Source organism: Taudactylus pleione, unplaced genomic scaffold (assembly GCF_031769625.1).
Source record: "Taudactylus pleione unplaced genomic scaffold, aTauple2 ptg000408l, whole genome shotgun sequence".
Classification (NCBI taxonomy): Eukaryota; Metazoa; Chordata; class Amphibia; order Anura; family Myobatrachidae; genus Taudactylus; species Taudactylus pleione.
In genome coordinates this window covers 8624310-8642325 of record NW_028284810.1, presented here as the reverse complement: position 1 = coordinate 8642325, position 18016 = coordinate 8624310, and the positions used below count along the sequence as shown (strand labels likewise).

Below are 18016 nucleotides of genomic sequence, written 5' to 3'. Positions count from 1 at the left end.
ATGCACTTTACTAGGTGCAAAAGATATGCCTCCTACTAGGTGTATATATGCTTACGGTTGTGCATGGCCTGCATTTGCATGAACACGCCCTCAGTGAACTTCGCCACATTCCACCTCTCTGGTCGTAATTGTAGATACATTCGGAATGCATTCGACTCTGCATTATCATTAGTGTACACTCATTTTCTGAGCAAGTTACGCTATGCAGATGGGCATACGATCAACTCTGTATTAGTCCTGATGCATAAAAAAGTGGCAGGAGGGCGCATACATGGAAATAGACAACAAGGTGCTTGGAAAATAAGAGTGCAGCTAATAAATACCCCAGGATGCTCCTGCGCCAGTGTCACTTCAGCAATTTCTATGGACATAACAGTGCTCCTGACTGTTAATGTTACTGTCCATAATCCTAATAATACAGAATAAGACCTTAAATGGAAAACCTCTCCACACTGGCCCCTCTGTAGCACAAAAAGTCTGTTAACTTAAAATATATAACCAAATGTTATTTAATATTTTATAAAGTAACACAATCCAAAAAAAAAAAAATAATAAAAAAAATTGGATATTTCACACAACACTACAGAACCAACATGGACACAATATTGACATAGAAAGGGACTTTTGAATATAAGCTTACAAAAAAAATCCCTGTTAACTTTTTCCTTTTAAGTTATTATGCTAAGCATGACAGGTAAAACATCCTTTACAATATGATACACTGACACAATATAAATCATGATACAAATGTGCTGTTAGAAATCAGTAACGTCAGGGAAGACATATCATGAATATTATTTTCTTTTTTTTTTATATGAAATTCTATACAATATAAACAGAACATCCGTGTTTGGATGACCTTTACAGCAACCAGAGACCGAGAATTAGATTTTTTTTTATTATTTTTTTTCAGTGCAAACACATTTATACAAGGCAGTCTTGGCTGCAAAATTCTCTTTAAACATACAGTAAAGTCCTCCTTGTATGTATTGACTTTATTCCCCTAATGCAATAGTCACATTCAGTCACTGACTTGAAGAAATTATGACTTCTTTTACGTAAGTCTCATCTATAAACAACAATGTCAGAGCGGAGACAACTCATCGGTAGTATTGAAATATCTGGCTTTTTTTGTCGTAGGAAAGTCAAGCTGTGAAATCTACGACGTAGGTCACCGGCCCCTGAAAACTTGCAATGGCCGAGTGACGTCAGGAAGAAACCTTCGGCTGTAACGGAAAGAGTTGGTAAATGTTTCCAACCATGACGAAACTAAAGGTTTGTCTGCCCTTAATTTACAATATACATTTCTTATAAAAACCCAAATTTAGTCTTGGTGAAAGAAACCATGGTAATGTAAAATGATGATTTGTTCTACAAAAACATTGATGTACTATGTAGTATTCCATATGATTAAAAGTTTTTTTTGTACAGTATACTTTAACATTGCTGCCGTTTAAAAGTTGTGGAGGTAGTTGTATGTAAAAACAAACAAAAAATACAAAAAACACATTAGTAAAACACAACATGTACTGTAGCAACAATTCGAAACTGGTGTACAAAAAAAAATAAAAAATTAAATTTGTGTTGATGTTTTGAGGCTGCACAAACAGTATTCACATAAAGTGAATACCACAAGCTCTGAAATAAATTTGAATAGCAGTATACAGTACTTGGAGTTTTGTACCATTATAACCTGTTGAATATTTTCTATACACGGGCTGTCATATAAAAGTTCTGATCTCTGTTTCCTAATACTGCATATTGTTATTTTGGACAACAGTTTATGGTTAAAGGACTTGAAATTCCATTTCTTATTACAAAATATCCATTATTGCCATTGACTACATTTTTAGTACTGGGTACTTTAAAAAAAAAAAAGTAAATATTTGAATAAAAAGCCTTGTAAAATCTTGTCTGCCAAAAAGTTGGAAAGGAACAATGGAGTACTTTGATAACGTATTTGATTTACTGTAAGTGGCATCTAGCACCCATTTTTTTTTTTTAACAAAAAAAGAAAAACTTAATATAAGCCAACAAACAATTGAGAGGTTAATTTAAAATGGTTCATTTATTTTTTTAAGTGGCCATCTAAAAGTGTGCCTGTCACCTAACCACAAGAAGAGTGATTCCATTTTATGGATTAACCAAATATTAAACTAATCGGTTCAATAGGAACTGGCGACACTGTGGAGTCCCAAGGCATAAAACAGCTTTATTGCGAATAGGCGACAGGTACACTGACTCTAAAAGGTGGATTCAACATTATGACCTACAGGTGCTCCTTTGTAGGTGAAGCCATATGCACCTACAGGCTTTTCTAAGAGCAGAAATGTTATTGTATTCTCAGATACATTCCTTTATCTTTTTACCTGGAGACAAAGATGACATGTTAAGAAGCTTTTTCTTGTAAAAATAAGTAAAAGATCAATAAAAACAGTCCTTTTGTTCTTGATATACAGCACCACTTTTAAATATTTAAAAATCAAAACACTGTACCTTTACAGTGAAAAGTATGGGTGTTCTAGATCAGTGCTGATCACGTATTTACATGAACCAGGCCGTATTTTTATGGTAACTGTGTTCCAGGGCTGTATAGTGTAATATGAGTCTATGGAGGTTGTCACAGAAAGTAGAGTGCATTGGTTCTGCAGCTTTACAGGTGGACTATGCTATAAACTTAGACATGGAACCTTATATTCTCTCTATGTTCTTGGAGTGTCCAACTTGTACAGTTTCCAGCATCTTATGTTTAGCATTGACACATTCTGCAATCAAATATATATAAAATGGAAAAATTCACATTCGCCCTAACGCTGCACATTTATCTGGACTTAAAATGTGAAACAAAAACAAAACAAAAAAAAAACCACTTACAATATGTATTAAGCAGTCACAAATTTCTGATAGGATAAGCAAGATTTCTATGTGAAAAGAAAGCTTAATTGTTCAGAAATATGTCATGCTTTGTTCTAATGATCACCATCACAAATCATGTTATTTTGAGAAGCCTAATTTAGGCATTACAATCAAATCTACATAAAATTATATCCTTCCGTTTGAAAGAAATCATATTACCAGGCTACACTTGCCTTTGTGTCTCTTAGAAATAACATAAAAAAAAGAAATGGTGAAAAAAAAAAAAAAACACCACACAAGCAGTATATCTGCACTCAAAAAAAAAAAAAAAAAATAGGTATTCTCCATCAACTACATTCTGGACTCACGAAGATGCCACAAAAAAAATAAAAAAATAATGTTTTTGAATTAGTGGAAATGATTTCATTCTACCTAGATTCCAAGGGCTTTCGTCAGCTTTTTGTGTTATTAAAGCATTTCAATAGGGTTTCCACCTCCAAAGTGACTTTGTTAACTTGTACACACACTCGTGCAGTTGTATCCAATGTAAAGAGCATAGCAGTACTGCTTTAGAACCATGGAAAAAAATAAATTATGCTGCCTACTGATACAGATATGTCTGAAGATGACGAAAGAAGGAAGATAGAACGTTTGAGCAATGTATAAAACTATCTGGAGGTCATGTACAAGTCAATAAATAAAGGTCAGCTGACAATCTACCACCTTGACCCCCCCCCCTTTAATTTTCTAGTTTTAAAATACTTTGAAATATACAAATTTTTATATTTTAAATACATGCAGATAGTCAGATTGCAATATAAAGTCATATTTGGCACTGTTCCTCCTCAAAATAGTTATGGCTCCGCTAAACTGTAACTTTGTTGGTATGGTCAAGAGTTTTGTGGCACAACAGAACATTTAAAATGTGTAATTTTAAAGCAGCAGCGCTAGGTATATAATAGTGAAAAGGAATGTATCACTAAATATCTAAAAAACATTGCATGAAAACTTTTTTTTTTATTAAAAATACAACAGAGCTGCACAGCTATGCAGCAGAAAGGGCATTATAATGGACAATGAGAGTGCCAATGATGGTCAGGGGACCAAACAAATAATACTACTCTGAAAAAGAGCAAGCACAGCGAAGTGTCTAACAGTCAGGGGATTTCCTATCCATAATACCACAGTACAGTCCCCACACCCAATATGTTTGGATGGCCTCTGGAATGCTCCCTCTCTGCAAAACCATGGCCAGCGGCAGAAAAACAGTTAATACAAAATGCTATCTGCCCTATTAACAGAGGACAATACTGCGTTTTAAAGACATTATGTTTCTAAATAAATAGTAGAATGTTACCAAAGGATATGGATTTTTCGTCTTGCAGTGCAACAATGAATATATGGTGTAAAACATTTATTGGTAGGAACAGACTACCCACAGGTTTAATATTAGTGCACAGTGCTTTTTTTTCTGATGAACACGGTTTATTGGTACTCAAAAACAAAAACGGTACTCATGTAAAGTTACAAGCTGATAATCGATTTATAGTACCTTCCAAACTCTGGACAAGTTTTCAGATGCTTATTTTATTAATTTCTGGAATTATTTAACGGATTTCTTACTGTTATCAGAAGTAATTCAAAGAATTAAAAATTACACAAATAAGTTTCAGTACTGCGTACCGCTGAGTACCATCAGAAAAAAGCACTGGTAATAAGGGATGCATTATATCCCCTTTTTCATGGGCTATCTGTACTATTGGACTACTTTTGAGAATCAAACTATGTCAGCGATTTTCAAAAAATTAAACGTACGCAATTATTATTTCTGCTGGGTATGAAGGAGAATGTGTGTAAATTTCGCTGCCAACAATCTCATTCACAGCCTCAATTTTAGACACTGAGTGCCAATATTCAACAGTCAGGAATTCGCTACTATTACACTACTTGTATTATACGTAATATTTTTTTCAAGTTTTGGTGATGCTTTACCTTTATTTCAGGGTTATTACAGTTTGCCTGATAATACTGTATTATAAACACCTTAAGCGTATTATAAGAGCGAGGAATAACACAACGGTTATTCAGTATCCTCTATGGAGGTCCCTGAACAACACATCCAAGACATCTTCTATTTCTATGTGACAAACACTGACTTGTAGAACGGAAAGGAGCACAGATGTAGCAATCATTATTGCAGTGGGATATGGTGTCCTGTTTTGGTTCTTCACATTTGCTATACATCATGGGCGTTAAGTAGGAATATATTTAAAATTCAGTTATCTACAGTAAGTTGATAAAAATAAATACTTTCTTCTCTCTTTTTTTTTATAACTAAGGAGGACACGGAACAAAGGTAAAAACCATTCCACTAATCTGCAAAGCTGTGTTTTGTACCGAGCACCGCTGCTTTAAAGGAAGTACTTTGCTGTATGTAGCACAGCGTACAAAAATAACGCAAAAAAAACCCCAAACAGATTACAGTGTCTAGACTCTTGAATGTGCTCTGTTACATTTATATGAAGAATAATGTGCATATTAACCTCTACCGTTACTCACTTCCTACTGAGCTATATATTATGGAAAGGAATGATGGCAAAAAAACAAACAACAAAATCAAAACCAAAATAATAATTAAAAAAAAAAAAAGTTGGTATTCTGTTCTTGTTGTCGCCCCCTGGGCTATTTAGCAGCACAGTTTTAGAAAGACACAAAAACTGTGGATGTGAGGCTTGCTTGTAAAGAGATGTAAACATCGGTCCCAGTTTAGTAGTAAACTTTGCTGTAGAGGATGAGACAGAACAAGATTTGAGGCTGAGCGGCTATCAAACACTAGTTACAGAAGCTTGCAAACAGTTAGCGGGTTTCTGTAGTTTATCAGCATCCGTCGTCGTCGTTTCTGCAGCAGATGTTCGGAAGTTAAAAGCTGGGCCAGCACCAGCATGGGCAGGACTGAGAGCTGGGTTCTGCCGTCTGTTACTTTCTACAATGCTTGAAGTATTTGAAGCCAGGCTTTCACGTGTACTGGGGAGGAGAGAAAAAAAAGAAGAATTTCAAACATTTAATTATATTAAATTTAACAAAATATCTAATCAAGTGTGAGAACATAGTCAAGGTAAATAAAGCATTTTCTTACAGAACGAATGGGGAATAAAAAAGCATTTTATATCATTACAATACACCCTTTGTGCCCTTAATGTTTATCTCTGCATTTCAATAATTTAAAATATAAAACAGCCAGCTATAGAATGCAGACTCCTGAAAGATTCTGCATTCTATAGCAGGTACATACAGCTGCTTGTTACCTCATCCCCCCCCCCCCCCCCCAAATATCCTTAATTTAATATAATTTATAGTGTCAGCAATGCATCCTTTCCTTTAAAATTAGGTACAAAACAGGTAAAAAGGTGCACAACAGTAGTAAAATGAGATAGAGAATTAACGATAAACGGAGAGGTATGACGGCCCTCCTTACAAGTTTACAATCTGTAGGGGGAATCGGCATTTGATACATGAGTGCTACTGTACATATTGCATATTGGTCCGGCCAGGTTGCAGAGATTCTTGGTGGGCTGTATGATCCAGTCCTGTTGGTCATGGGTCAGAGAGTTTGTAAGTGTAGAAAGCAAATGTAAGTTTTGTGTGAAATGTGTAGTGGAGAAGTTGTTAATAACATTTATATCCTGTGGCTATACATATATTATTATGTCTTGCAAAAAAAAAAAATGGCAGGCACAGTTTATTATTCTACTGTCCCTTCACACTGAACACAGATGTATCCAATTCACATGTACTATATACTTCCATATGACACCACCACCTTACTTTGACACAGTAAAAATGTCTGCGAGAGATCCTTTATGTATCAAAGAATAATTAAACATTCCCATTTACAAGTTTCCATTTAATATACCAGGTTACATTTTCCCAAATAATAAATGAAAACCTAAATATTACAAGCTATGGTCTACATCAGTGCTGTCCAACTTCCACAGTATGGGAGGCATATTATTATAGTTGAGGGCCATAAAATAAATTTAAATATTTATTCATAATATTGAGAACCATATCATGGTTCAATACTAAATAAATTATAATATAACCATACAACAAAATCATACCCAATGTTCTTCCCAGAAAATTTTTCCAGCCGGGTGGCAGCAAGAAGTAGCCAGGTGGGGGCTTCGCAATAATAAAATGATTTAAATCCTGACCTTATAATGATTTAAACTCGGGGCGTTCTCCCCGGCCCCTATACGCCGCAATGCGAAATGATGGGCACTCGCGTCCTGCGGCACAAACAAGTGAATCGTTCCCGACCACTTTAGTCTAATTGAATTCCCCCTCAAATAGTTTTTTTAGTAGAGTATCTAAACTATTTGATTGTCCTTTGCATAGCCTGTTCTAGCTAATTCAGTAGGTGGAATAGGTCCAATCTGCAGCAGCTGACCAGTCCCTGTGGGTCTGTGTAGTGACAGGCACAGAATGTGTCATCCATGTGCTAATGCTTGTTTAGCTCTCCACTTATGAGCAGATAGTTGCTGCACCTATTGGAAATGCACTAATGCATTGACTCCATTACTGGCTGCTCCTCCCATTATATGCAGATTACAGTATATATTGGGGGTGGAGAGGATTTATCAGACGTTCTATTACTGGAGAAAGAACTGGCTCAGTAACCTACCTGTTAATGAACCAATGCAACTCCCTCCCGCCCCAATGTGCTCCAGAACCCTTACTAATGTGTCCTTGTTGCCGGAGAACACAGATGCCAGATGGACTGATATGTGACGTCGGCACAGCTTGGCATCACATCCGGCATCCGTGTCAACAAGGACACGTTGAGGGTGATCAGGCAACAAGAAATACGGCATATTGGGACGGGAGGGAGTCTCGTGCAGTAAGCCGTACGGGGATGCATTGATGCGGGTAAAAGTGCAGCGCGTTAGGCTGTTTCTGGCGGGCCTGGGAAGAACATTGATACCATTCATGCAAGTACACAAATTATATGCAAACATTCACAATATATATTGGACACAGTGCACATCACAGTAAATATTAACGTCTATAGAAGTGGTATGTACCAACTAAACAGCCCTGGTTTATTATTCCTTCTCTTAATAACATGTGATTGCTAGAGACCTGTTGAGACAGAGAAGATTGAAAGGGCTTAAGCATAAAGGATGATCATACAGCCATTTAATGTCAGGGATCTCTCGCAATGTTGATAGTTATAGGAATTTAATATTTTATATTTTTTGTATTGAACCGAGAACATTATTGCCATTACTATTAGCTGTTTAAGAATTGGCTTCTGAAGCATCCAAAGATACCTGGCTGATAGCTTAAAAGACCCGATTGGACTATATTCTGGAATAGACCAGGGGGCAGACAGTCCAGTATGTGCATGCAGACAGAAATAGTAGAAGTCTTGTATTGCTGGCGTGTTCTCTTCAGCCTAGTAGTTCTGGCGATGTTAAAAACTGGACAGAAATATGTTCTAGCATTGCTGGGGTCCCTTACTAATATTACAAACACAAGATCTTGCAAATATGCTATAATCAGTCGGACCTGATGACATACTTGGATAGGGATTAAACTTCCCGCAATGTTGACCAAAAGGAGATTTTTTATTTTTTTTTAAAGCCACATTGTTTTATTGCAAGATAGTATGTGTCAAAGTATAAAGAAACATATTGAAAAAGCACCAAAAATGAGATGAACAAAGAGATTGCAGCCCCCAACATGAAAGTACTTACAGAGGCACATGGAAAGTACATTTGTCACATTTTCAAATAAAAACCCTAAAATAGTTAAAGGGAATAAAGACCAAAGAAGAAGAAAAAGAGAAATCTGGATTGGAACAAATTAAATGTGCAAGGGGTTCTATAGAAAAGCAAATATTAATGGTGAAAGGGGACACCCCTGCCTAGCATCATTACGAATTTAAAAAATATTAGAATCCCTACCATTTACTTGCACCCAGGCCGAAGGGTTAGAGTACCAAGTTTGGATTCCAGTTAGTAGGCATCCTCCCAGGCCGAATCCGGGCAGAGTAGCGAACATAATGGGCTATAATAGCCTATGAAACGCCTTCTCGGCGTATAAAGAGAGGAGCAAAGAAGGTATCTGATGCTTGTATATAACGTAAAAGAGATTAATTGTTCTCCTGGTATCATCTCTTGCTTGCCCGCTTGGGACGAAGGCCACCTGGTCTGCATGAAAAGTTGAGTGAAAACCCAGTTTAATCTTGTGGCCAAAATTTTAGAGAACAGTTTAATGTAATTATTAAAAAGATAAATGGATTTATAGCTGGGACAAGTATTAGGGTCCTTCGAAGATTTATGAATTAAAATAATCCGGGCTTCTAGCATACAAGGAGACGAAAGCTCGCCCTTGAGGAAGCTATTAAAAAGTCTACAAAGATGGGGCATTAAGATAGATTGAAAAAAAATATATAGGCTAAAGACAAACCATCTGGCCCAGGAACCTTGCCAAATTTTTTAAATTTCAAAATCCTCTCCAATTCCTCTATAGAAATCTCAGAGCCCAGCTAAAGTACTTAAGAGCGGCTTCACTTATGAAGACTGCATTTAGCAAGCAACGAGGTAATATCCTTATCTAAATGAGAAGGGACCAAATTATTTTTAATGTTGTAAAGTGTGTAGCAGAATTATTCTGGCGGGATCATGAGTCAGATTCCGGTTGCTAGTTTTAATAGATAAAATATTTTTAGAAGATACTTTGGCTCTCAATTTCCTTGCTAAAAGTTTATCCGTCTTGTGGCCACTGTCATAATACAACTGATAAAGGTGCCAAGGCACAGTTCAGTCCTATGGGCGAGCAATATATTAAGTTCGCCTCGGACCTTTATAAGCTGCTCCAAAACAGCTGGGTTAAGATATGACTTTTGGTTGGTCTCCAGTTGGTGCGGTTTAGGAGGACATTTTTGCATGTGCCATTTGCATTGGAAGAGGTGGACATAGTGAACACGTCCTTTCTAAACAATAAGGTTCTGTGAGTAGACGGGTTGCTGATAAGCGTTATAAAAACAACACAGGGCATTTTATATGCCCAGGCTTCCTGTGCTCATCAATCGCCTGTTGGAAGATGAGTTTCTCCGTCGGTGTAGGTCCAAAGTAATCGGTACTTCCAAGTCCGGAAAGGACATATTGTGACCTGATTCCAACAACCTGATATACCTGGACATAAAGGATGTAAAAATAATGGGCAAAATCGGACTTTTGCGAGTTGCCTTTCTTTTCTTAAATACAATTGTGTTTTGTACCATGTGTCATTCATATTTTATCATTCATGCACGTGCATGTCTTTCTGCACGTCGTTCTTTAAATAAAGTATTTTCGATATTAAAAAAAAAATTATAATAATAATGGGCAAACTCCTGGCAATTTGCCTTAATAAGGTTATAACAGAAGTAGCCCACCCAGATCAAAATGGATTTATACCAAGAAAGTTTACATCAATAAACCTTTCACAAGTATACTCCCAATGGCAACTGTCTCATGCAAGTATATGCATTAGAAAATTTAACTCCAAACTGATTAGGTTACGAATATAATGCATGCCTGGGAAAAGCTGCCTCAATCCCATGCTGGATAGGATGAACCTTGTGAAAATGCTCATCCAGGCAAAATTCCTATGTATATATTTCAGCACACTCTCTGGTGTTTTTACCACTACAGTTTTTTCATTGTATGGACCCTTTTTTGATATACAGAACTAAAATCTTAGGGGTTTTAGCGCTCTTTCGTTTCTGAGGCTATTATTACATGTCACAGTTGCACATCTGAAGCATATGTTGGGGTCCAACACTAACCTGCATTCTTGTTTGCTCAGACTGGGTCATTCCACACCCGTTGCAGACCCTCGGAAAGAAGAACTAGCCAGCAAAGTGGTGAAAATCTGGAATGTGGTTCATGAATTAGTGGGTGCTGTGTGATTTGATACTGGTTCCCCTCTCCTGTAGTCTTCTAAATTTAATGAACTAACAGCTTTGGGCATTCCTAGTTGCTAGCATATTTTAAGGTAGTTGTCCTGGTAAAACTCCAGCCTAAATAGGATAAAGATTTGGAATCCCTGTAGGATAAGGACTGGAAAATTGTAGGAAGTGGCACATGCAAATCTCTCTCCTGCATTCAAAATCAAGAAATTAAACTGCATATTTTAGGCAGAATATTTCTCACTCCTACACAATAACATAAATTTGGAGGCAGGCATTCCCCTAACTGTACAGAAGAAATGGATGGTGTTCAACACATGTATAAATTCACAGTAGGTTCCACAAATGGTGGGGTCTAGAACAGAAAGAAGCAAGAAAATCCCTCAGCTCACTGCTGTGAACCAGTAAAGAGCAGCTATTCTATTTGTATATACAATGCAGAAGTCTGTTATACACACTTCCAAACATTTGATAAGCCACCTGCCACATCAAGGCGCTCCTGCTAATAGAGTGTACCTAACTCTAACAATGATTGTCCCTATATTGGGTCACAAATTTATGTGATTTTAAATTGAGAGATAATATACTGATATAGATGCCCAGCCCACTGCTAAATAATATATATAAGCAAGAGCAACCATTATGTTCGGTTTCACATCTTTAGTAGAGTGGAAATAGCTGTGCTGCCCCTCCGTACAGTAAGGAACAAAACTTTTTGGCACTCTATCTTTTTGATAGTGCACCTGCTCTGAACTTAGCCAGGGATGCCCATACTCAACATTTCCCATCTTCTACTACACAGTTCTCCTCCTCTGTAAGCCCAGGTGTTTTGAAGGAACTCAACCTCTACAAAACCGCGATGTGTGCATGGCCTGGTCCCGCCTCGTTTCCTCCTCCGGCCACTACCCCCTAACATACACACAAAGACAAATATTGGATGAAAGATTGAAAATGCTCTGCTCTTTCCTCTAGATGTGCCTCAGTACAGAGACCACTAAGAGATGAGCCCATGTACTCTTAATTAAAATGCATAACAATAGCCAAGTTTAACGACAAACATGAGCCTCAAAACAGTTTAATGGGACCCATACATCAATAATTTGGGCCAATTTAGCATTTTGTCAATGAATTTTTGAAAGAATTGTCAATGCATGGGGTTCACCGAGAAATTATCGGAATTGAAAATCAGGACTTTCAACATTTTGGATTTTGCCGACGAATCCTGGCTCTAGGTTGGCAGTGTATGGAAACAATCAGCCATTTTGACGTTCATCTACATTTTCTTTACATGTGACTAGTAAAATGACGCCCCGTTGATGTATGCGCACTTTCACAATTCGCATGATCCGATCTTTGGTGAAAATGATCGGCAAATCTCTGAAAAATATTGGTGATGTATGGATGCATATTGGTGTGTAGGAGAATTGTTAAATCGGAGAAAATAACGTGAGATCAGGAAATAGTTTTTTGCGATTTTTGGTTAAGGGCTCCTTACGTCTCCACTTCTGACTTGTTCATAAGGCAGAAACATTTTCTAACACAACCTTTTTCCTATGAAGTTCTATGAATGCCTTTTGCATTATATTATAGGCAGTAAAATATACCAGGCTCTCACCAACTAGAAATGTGCAATGGTACAATGTGTGCTAATTTAATCATATGGACCACACACAAGGCTGATAAAATCATATACTGAATGGCCAGTTTATTAGGTAGATTTGTACTCACACATAAATAACTGTTCATTCAGTGACAGTATTATCATATGTGCAAATAATGCTATTTAAAGCAGGAGGCAATGGATCATATGACTACAATTCAACATAACAGCAGATGCACAGGACTAGTAGCAATACTTGGATTTCATTCACAGGTGTGTTGAGAGTGGTCTACCAACTATATATCACATGCTGTAAGCAGTGGTCAAACTGGAAACATACAACTGATGAAATTGGACAACAAAAACTGAAATGACAGAGTAACCAGTAAACTAAAGTCTAAGGGGTAAATTCAGTGCTGTCTTAACAGTGTGGTCCCTGGGAAAAGCAATGCACTGGGGCCCCTACACACCCATTGTGCCCCCCAGTAGTAGTCCCCCCCAATGCAGTTTCCCCAGTAGTGGTACCCCCTACGCAGTGCTATTTAACTAGGCCCCATTTGTAGTCCCCCCTATGCAGTACCACCAGTATTGCCCTTTATATACAGCCCCAGTAGTGGTCCCCCGATGCAGTGCCCCCAGTGGTAGTCCCCACCTATGCAGTGCCCCTAGTAGTAGTCCCCTCCCCTTGTAGTGCCCCTAGTAAAGTACCCCTCTTATACTGCCCATAGTAGTTGTCCCCCCCTTGTAGTGCCCTCAGTAGTAGACCCCCCCTTGTAGTTCCCCCAGTAGTAGACTCCCCCATGTAGTGCCCCCAGTAGTAGTTCCCCCCTTGTATTGCCCCCAGTAGTAGTTCCCCCCTTGTATTGCCCCCAGTAGTAGTTCCCCCCTTGTATTGCTCCCAGTAGTAGTTCCCCCCCTTGTGTGTATACACACACATAATACAAATAAAAAAATAAACAAACACTTACCTGAATCCCCGCCGCCGCCATCCGCTCCTCCATCCGTCCGTCCTCCCGGGCCGCTCTGCATTATGAGAGAGACGTCATGACGTCTCTCCCATTGCCCACTGCGGGAGCCGGAAGATGCCCGGCTCCGGCAGTGGGAGCAGCAGCCTATAAGAGTCTGTCTGACTCTCACCAGCTGCTAAAACGACAACACAGCTGCCGGTGCATTTGTGCTGTGTAGTGCTGTCCGCTCGCAAGTGGGTCGATGTTATGGACTGAGCATGTGCACGACGGAGGGAGCTCCGTCGTGCGCATGCGCCAGACGCGACGAGCGAAGGAAAGTCCTTCGCTCGCTGTGTCTGATCAAAGGGGGCGTGCTGTCGATGTTGATTGACAGCACGCCCCCTTTGGTAGGCGTGCCGGGGGCGTGCCTCCCTGACGGGGGCGTTCCCACGGGAACGCCTCCCGTCAGAAGCCGGCCCACTGACATCACTAGTGATGTCAGTGGGAGTGATTTTGGCTCTGATAGAGCCAAAATCACTCCGGAGCTTGCGGTTGAAAACCTCAACCGCAGGCTCCGGCTCGCAATTTCGATAGTCGCGATGGTCTCAACCATCGCGGCCATCAAAATGCACGCTCGTATAGCCTGTGGGTGGTGACCCACAGTTATAAGAGCGTCCAGAAGGACGCTCCATTTTCATACGTACGGCTCTGAATGAGGGCCAAAGTTAGCAGCGGAAAACAATAATTTAATGACTGGAAAAACATTGATGAACCTCCGTTTTAAGCTAATGGTAGGACCAGAACTTGGCAAATTCCACGAGTTAATTGACCCATCTTGGTGTTTGTCAGCAATGCTTGAAAAAGGGAAAGAAGTAATTATATGTGGTGTGTATTTGTATGGAACATATTGAGTCCCTTGATAAGAGAAGAGCAATGTCTGAATGAGGAAGTCATATGCAACGCCTCACGGTAGCAAAGTATACATTCCATGAACGGAGTTTTCCACTAATGGCCTACTATGGACTTCATGATCTGTTTTACATCTGAAAGTAATGTTTTTCTTGTTTGTTTGTTTTTTGAGGTAAGAACAAACCTGTATAAAATACATTAAAAGTGCTTAGATGTGAATAAGTTATATAAAAATGTAACGTTTTTTTGGCTTATAAATGATAATACATATGCAGGTTTTGGTCTACGGTCTCAGACTAATCATTGGTGCAGTTAAAACTCTGCTGGATTACATAACCAAACTGGTGCAGTGCTGATAAAGTATAGCTGTGTGGTTAGGTCACACTGCGATCAAGCTCAGAGGAGGTCTGGACATTGGGCAGTTCTCAGGCACTTTCAGTTGTATGGAACATCACTAGGCTTGTAATATGGCAACCAGATGCAATGGTAATAATAGTTAAATATACTGTAATAAAACAGCTACCTTTAAATATTGTCTTGTATTTACTACTTTCAAGCGCAATTCCTCTAGGGTTGAGTGTTGTATATGACATCAGAAGTTTGCACGCTATAACGTGATGATACATAGACAGGTAAATGGAGCTGGAACGCATGTGGTGCTCAGGGAGAGTGTTTGCTCAGCAGCTGTGATCTCATCAAGCCCTTTCACACACCCATCTAAAAATAGCTCTTTCCTTTTCCCACGTTACATCTGTCAGTCACGACAGTCCCAGGCAGACTGCTAAGGGTCAGCGCACATTGTGTGTGTGTGTGTGTCTTCAGGCTTTCACATTACACACAGTGGCTGTAAAAAGGTATTCATCCCCTCCTCCCCCGGCTTTTTTTTCACATTTTGCTGTGTTGCAACATGGAACCATAATGGATATAAATTTAAATTTATTCCCACTCATCAACACAAAAGTACTTGATAATGTGGCAAAAAATAAAAATGAAGCCATCTATTTGTCAAAATTAAGAACATTAGTAATGAATACTAATGTGATTGCATTAGTATTCACTCCCTTACTTTATCCATAGTATCATTCCTGTGAAGAAAACAATTTTCTTCACAAGTCACCTAAATATTGTAGTATATTCTGTGCGCAGTAAGCAGGGCCGGCTCTAGGGGCCGCACCCATCCCCAACATCCCGGTTGCTGGGCTGTTGGCGGTGTTTCCCTTGTGTCTAACTGAACTGACCTCAAAGACTACAAGATGAATACAAAAGAATATTCCAAACAGATCTGGAAAAGCAAATCAGGAAAATGATACATAAGAATTTCTAATGCACTGAATATATCCCAAGGTACAGTTAAGTCATCATAATAAAATATGGAATAACTATGACTCTGACTAGCACATGGCATCCTCCTAACTTCAGTGTCCGGGCAAGAAGAGCTGTAGTTAAAGCGGTCAATGGCAACTCTAAAGGCGTTACAGGGTCTATGTCACATGTGGATGCAGAAGCTGCATCTATCAGCGATCGCCATCTGCGACTTTATGAAAATGCCGCTTACAAAGTCCTTCTTTTGTGCATATCCGTGCGTCCAATAGTGCAAGGGCTGACACATCCACTTTCAGCATCAGTACACAGTAATACTGATAGGCAGAGCCGTAACTAGACTTTTTGGTGCCCTGTGCCATAGAGAGCATTGGCACCCCCCCCCATTGTTTAAATAGGGACATAAGATAGTGCACCTGAAAAAGGGCCACGGCCTCATGGGGAAGGGCCGGGCCCGCCAAGAGCCGCGGGGGGCCCGGGTAACAGGGGGGCGTAACCTAATCGTGGGAGACGTGGCCATGCCCCCTTCCCGAACTGACGACGGGGGGCGCTCTGAGCCCCCTCAGCCCGGCGCAAAGCGGGGGGGGGGGGGGGAGTGCGATCAGGGTGATCGCTCCCCCGCACAGGTATAAGAGACTGCTGTGGCTGCACAAGCAGTCTCCCACTGCAGCTCAGCACACACTGTGTGCTGGGCTGCTGTGAGGGAGGGGGGCGGCGCCGGACCCAGGCCTCCACCGGGCCCCTGAGGAAGCCGAGGCCCGGGTAATCTGTACCCGCTCCCCCCCCTCTCGGCGCCCCTGGAAAGGGCCATGGAAAAGATAGGGGAGGCCAGGAGATGCTGGGGATATAATGATAGGAAGCTACAAGTGAGAATGATAATAAACAGGAAAATTGACAGGCCCAAACAGCGCCCAATGCCCTGCGGTGCCCAGTAACAGGGCACTGGTTGCATTACCCTAGTTACGGCCATGCTGATAGGTGCATTCTTAAACGCCACCATCTAAACTTGCACCAGCCCTATAACAGTTGCAATCTCTATGTCCGTATATGGCCTACTATGTGAGCAGTCGATCATCATATAATCCCATAACATGCCCAAAAGTTGTACCATCTATGTGCATGCTCTAAGACATCTCCCTGTCACTGCCCACGAACGCATACTACATTTTTCAATGCATTCTCCCTGTTTGTGCCTGATTAGAACTGCAACTCTGCACGGACACAATTGGGACGGATGCGCAGTAGCAAAAAAAATTGCTCCACTACGTCCGACATTGGAGGTGTGTACTACTCCGATTCATACGGTATCCACAGTATTCTGTGAAAGAGATGGGAGTAACTGTGCATGAGACAATAATACATACAAGTCATAAATCTGGGTTATATGGGAGGATGGTGTGACTAGTGCTGCAGACTGATAATGTAGGGTCGTGATCAGTGTGGTTTACATAGGCTGTGGGTGTTAGTTCCATGGAGGGTACAGCTGGCGCCTACCTTCAACCTTGTGAAAGGATGTAATACTGGCTTATTTCCTTGAGTGCACCTGAAGAAAGTCATACTAAACCTGAATGACGTTACTCTCCAGTGGAAAACCCCACTAACATGACTGTGGCTATGGAACAAATAGGTTTACTAAAAGCATCTCCAAATTACAATTATTATTATAATTTACACTATAATATAGCTACCGCTGGAGATTAACATCATCCCATGTTCAGGCTTCTTAACTACCTGATAAGGATTACATTTACTTGACTGAATTATAATTTAATCACAGACTTCGGATATTGAACAAGGAAGGTACATAAGGAAGGATATGTAGCCTGCTCTTTATCAATTCTCCATTCTTTCGTTTCTTTCTTTCTCACATTCTAAACCTTTATTATAAACATTTTGTTTATAAAATCGTTTATTTTCCAAGTAATTGTTCATACAGATAGATTCTATTCTATTCACTTTAGAAGACTAGATATTAAGTTAAATAATGCTGATTTTTTAATGCATAAGCTATATATATTGACCTTTTAATAATCACGAGTGACGTGTGCAACGTATTAAGTAACTCACTGTGTTCCTGTTGTTGTTATGCTCTGTTGAGTTTATCAGTGACAGTGGAGTCACCAAGAAATTCGGAGGGCTGCATCAAGCAGCACACTCACGTATGATTAAAGACATCCACAAAACATGGCCTGTTGCTGGTACCTGAGGACCGGAGTGGAGAACTCCTGTTCTAGTGCAATGCTGTCCAATTCCTTATGTACGGAAGGTCATATTTTGGGGAATTATACAGTCAGGTGCATAAATATTGGGACATTGACAGAATTTTCATATTTTGGCCTCTATTCACCACCACAATGGTTTTGAAATGAAACAAACAAGATGTGCTTTAACTGTAGACTTTCAGATTTAATTTGAGGGTAATTA

At 39.7% G+C, this 18016-nt stretch overlaps 1 protein-coding gene across 4 annotated transcripts in view; it reads right to left on the bottom strand.

The window, feature by feature from the left end:
* Nucleotides 1–535: 535 nt before the first annotated feature.
* The window catches only part of STOX2 (storkhead box 2), a 308412-nt gene continuing 290931 nt past the window's right edge, over nucleotides 536–18016 (bottom strand). For all 4 annotated transcript variants that reach the window (XM_088446974.1, XM_088446976.1, XM_088446977.1 and 1 more), the window contains exon 4: nucleotides 536–5880. In XM_088446974.1, coding sequence (XP_088303100.1) covers nucleotides 5682–5880 — 199 coding nt within the window. In that variant the 3' untranslated portion in view covers nucleotides 536–5681. The remainder of the gene's footprint in view (nucleotides 5881–18016) is intronic.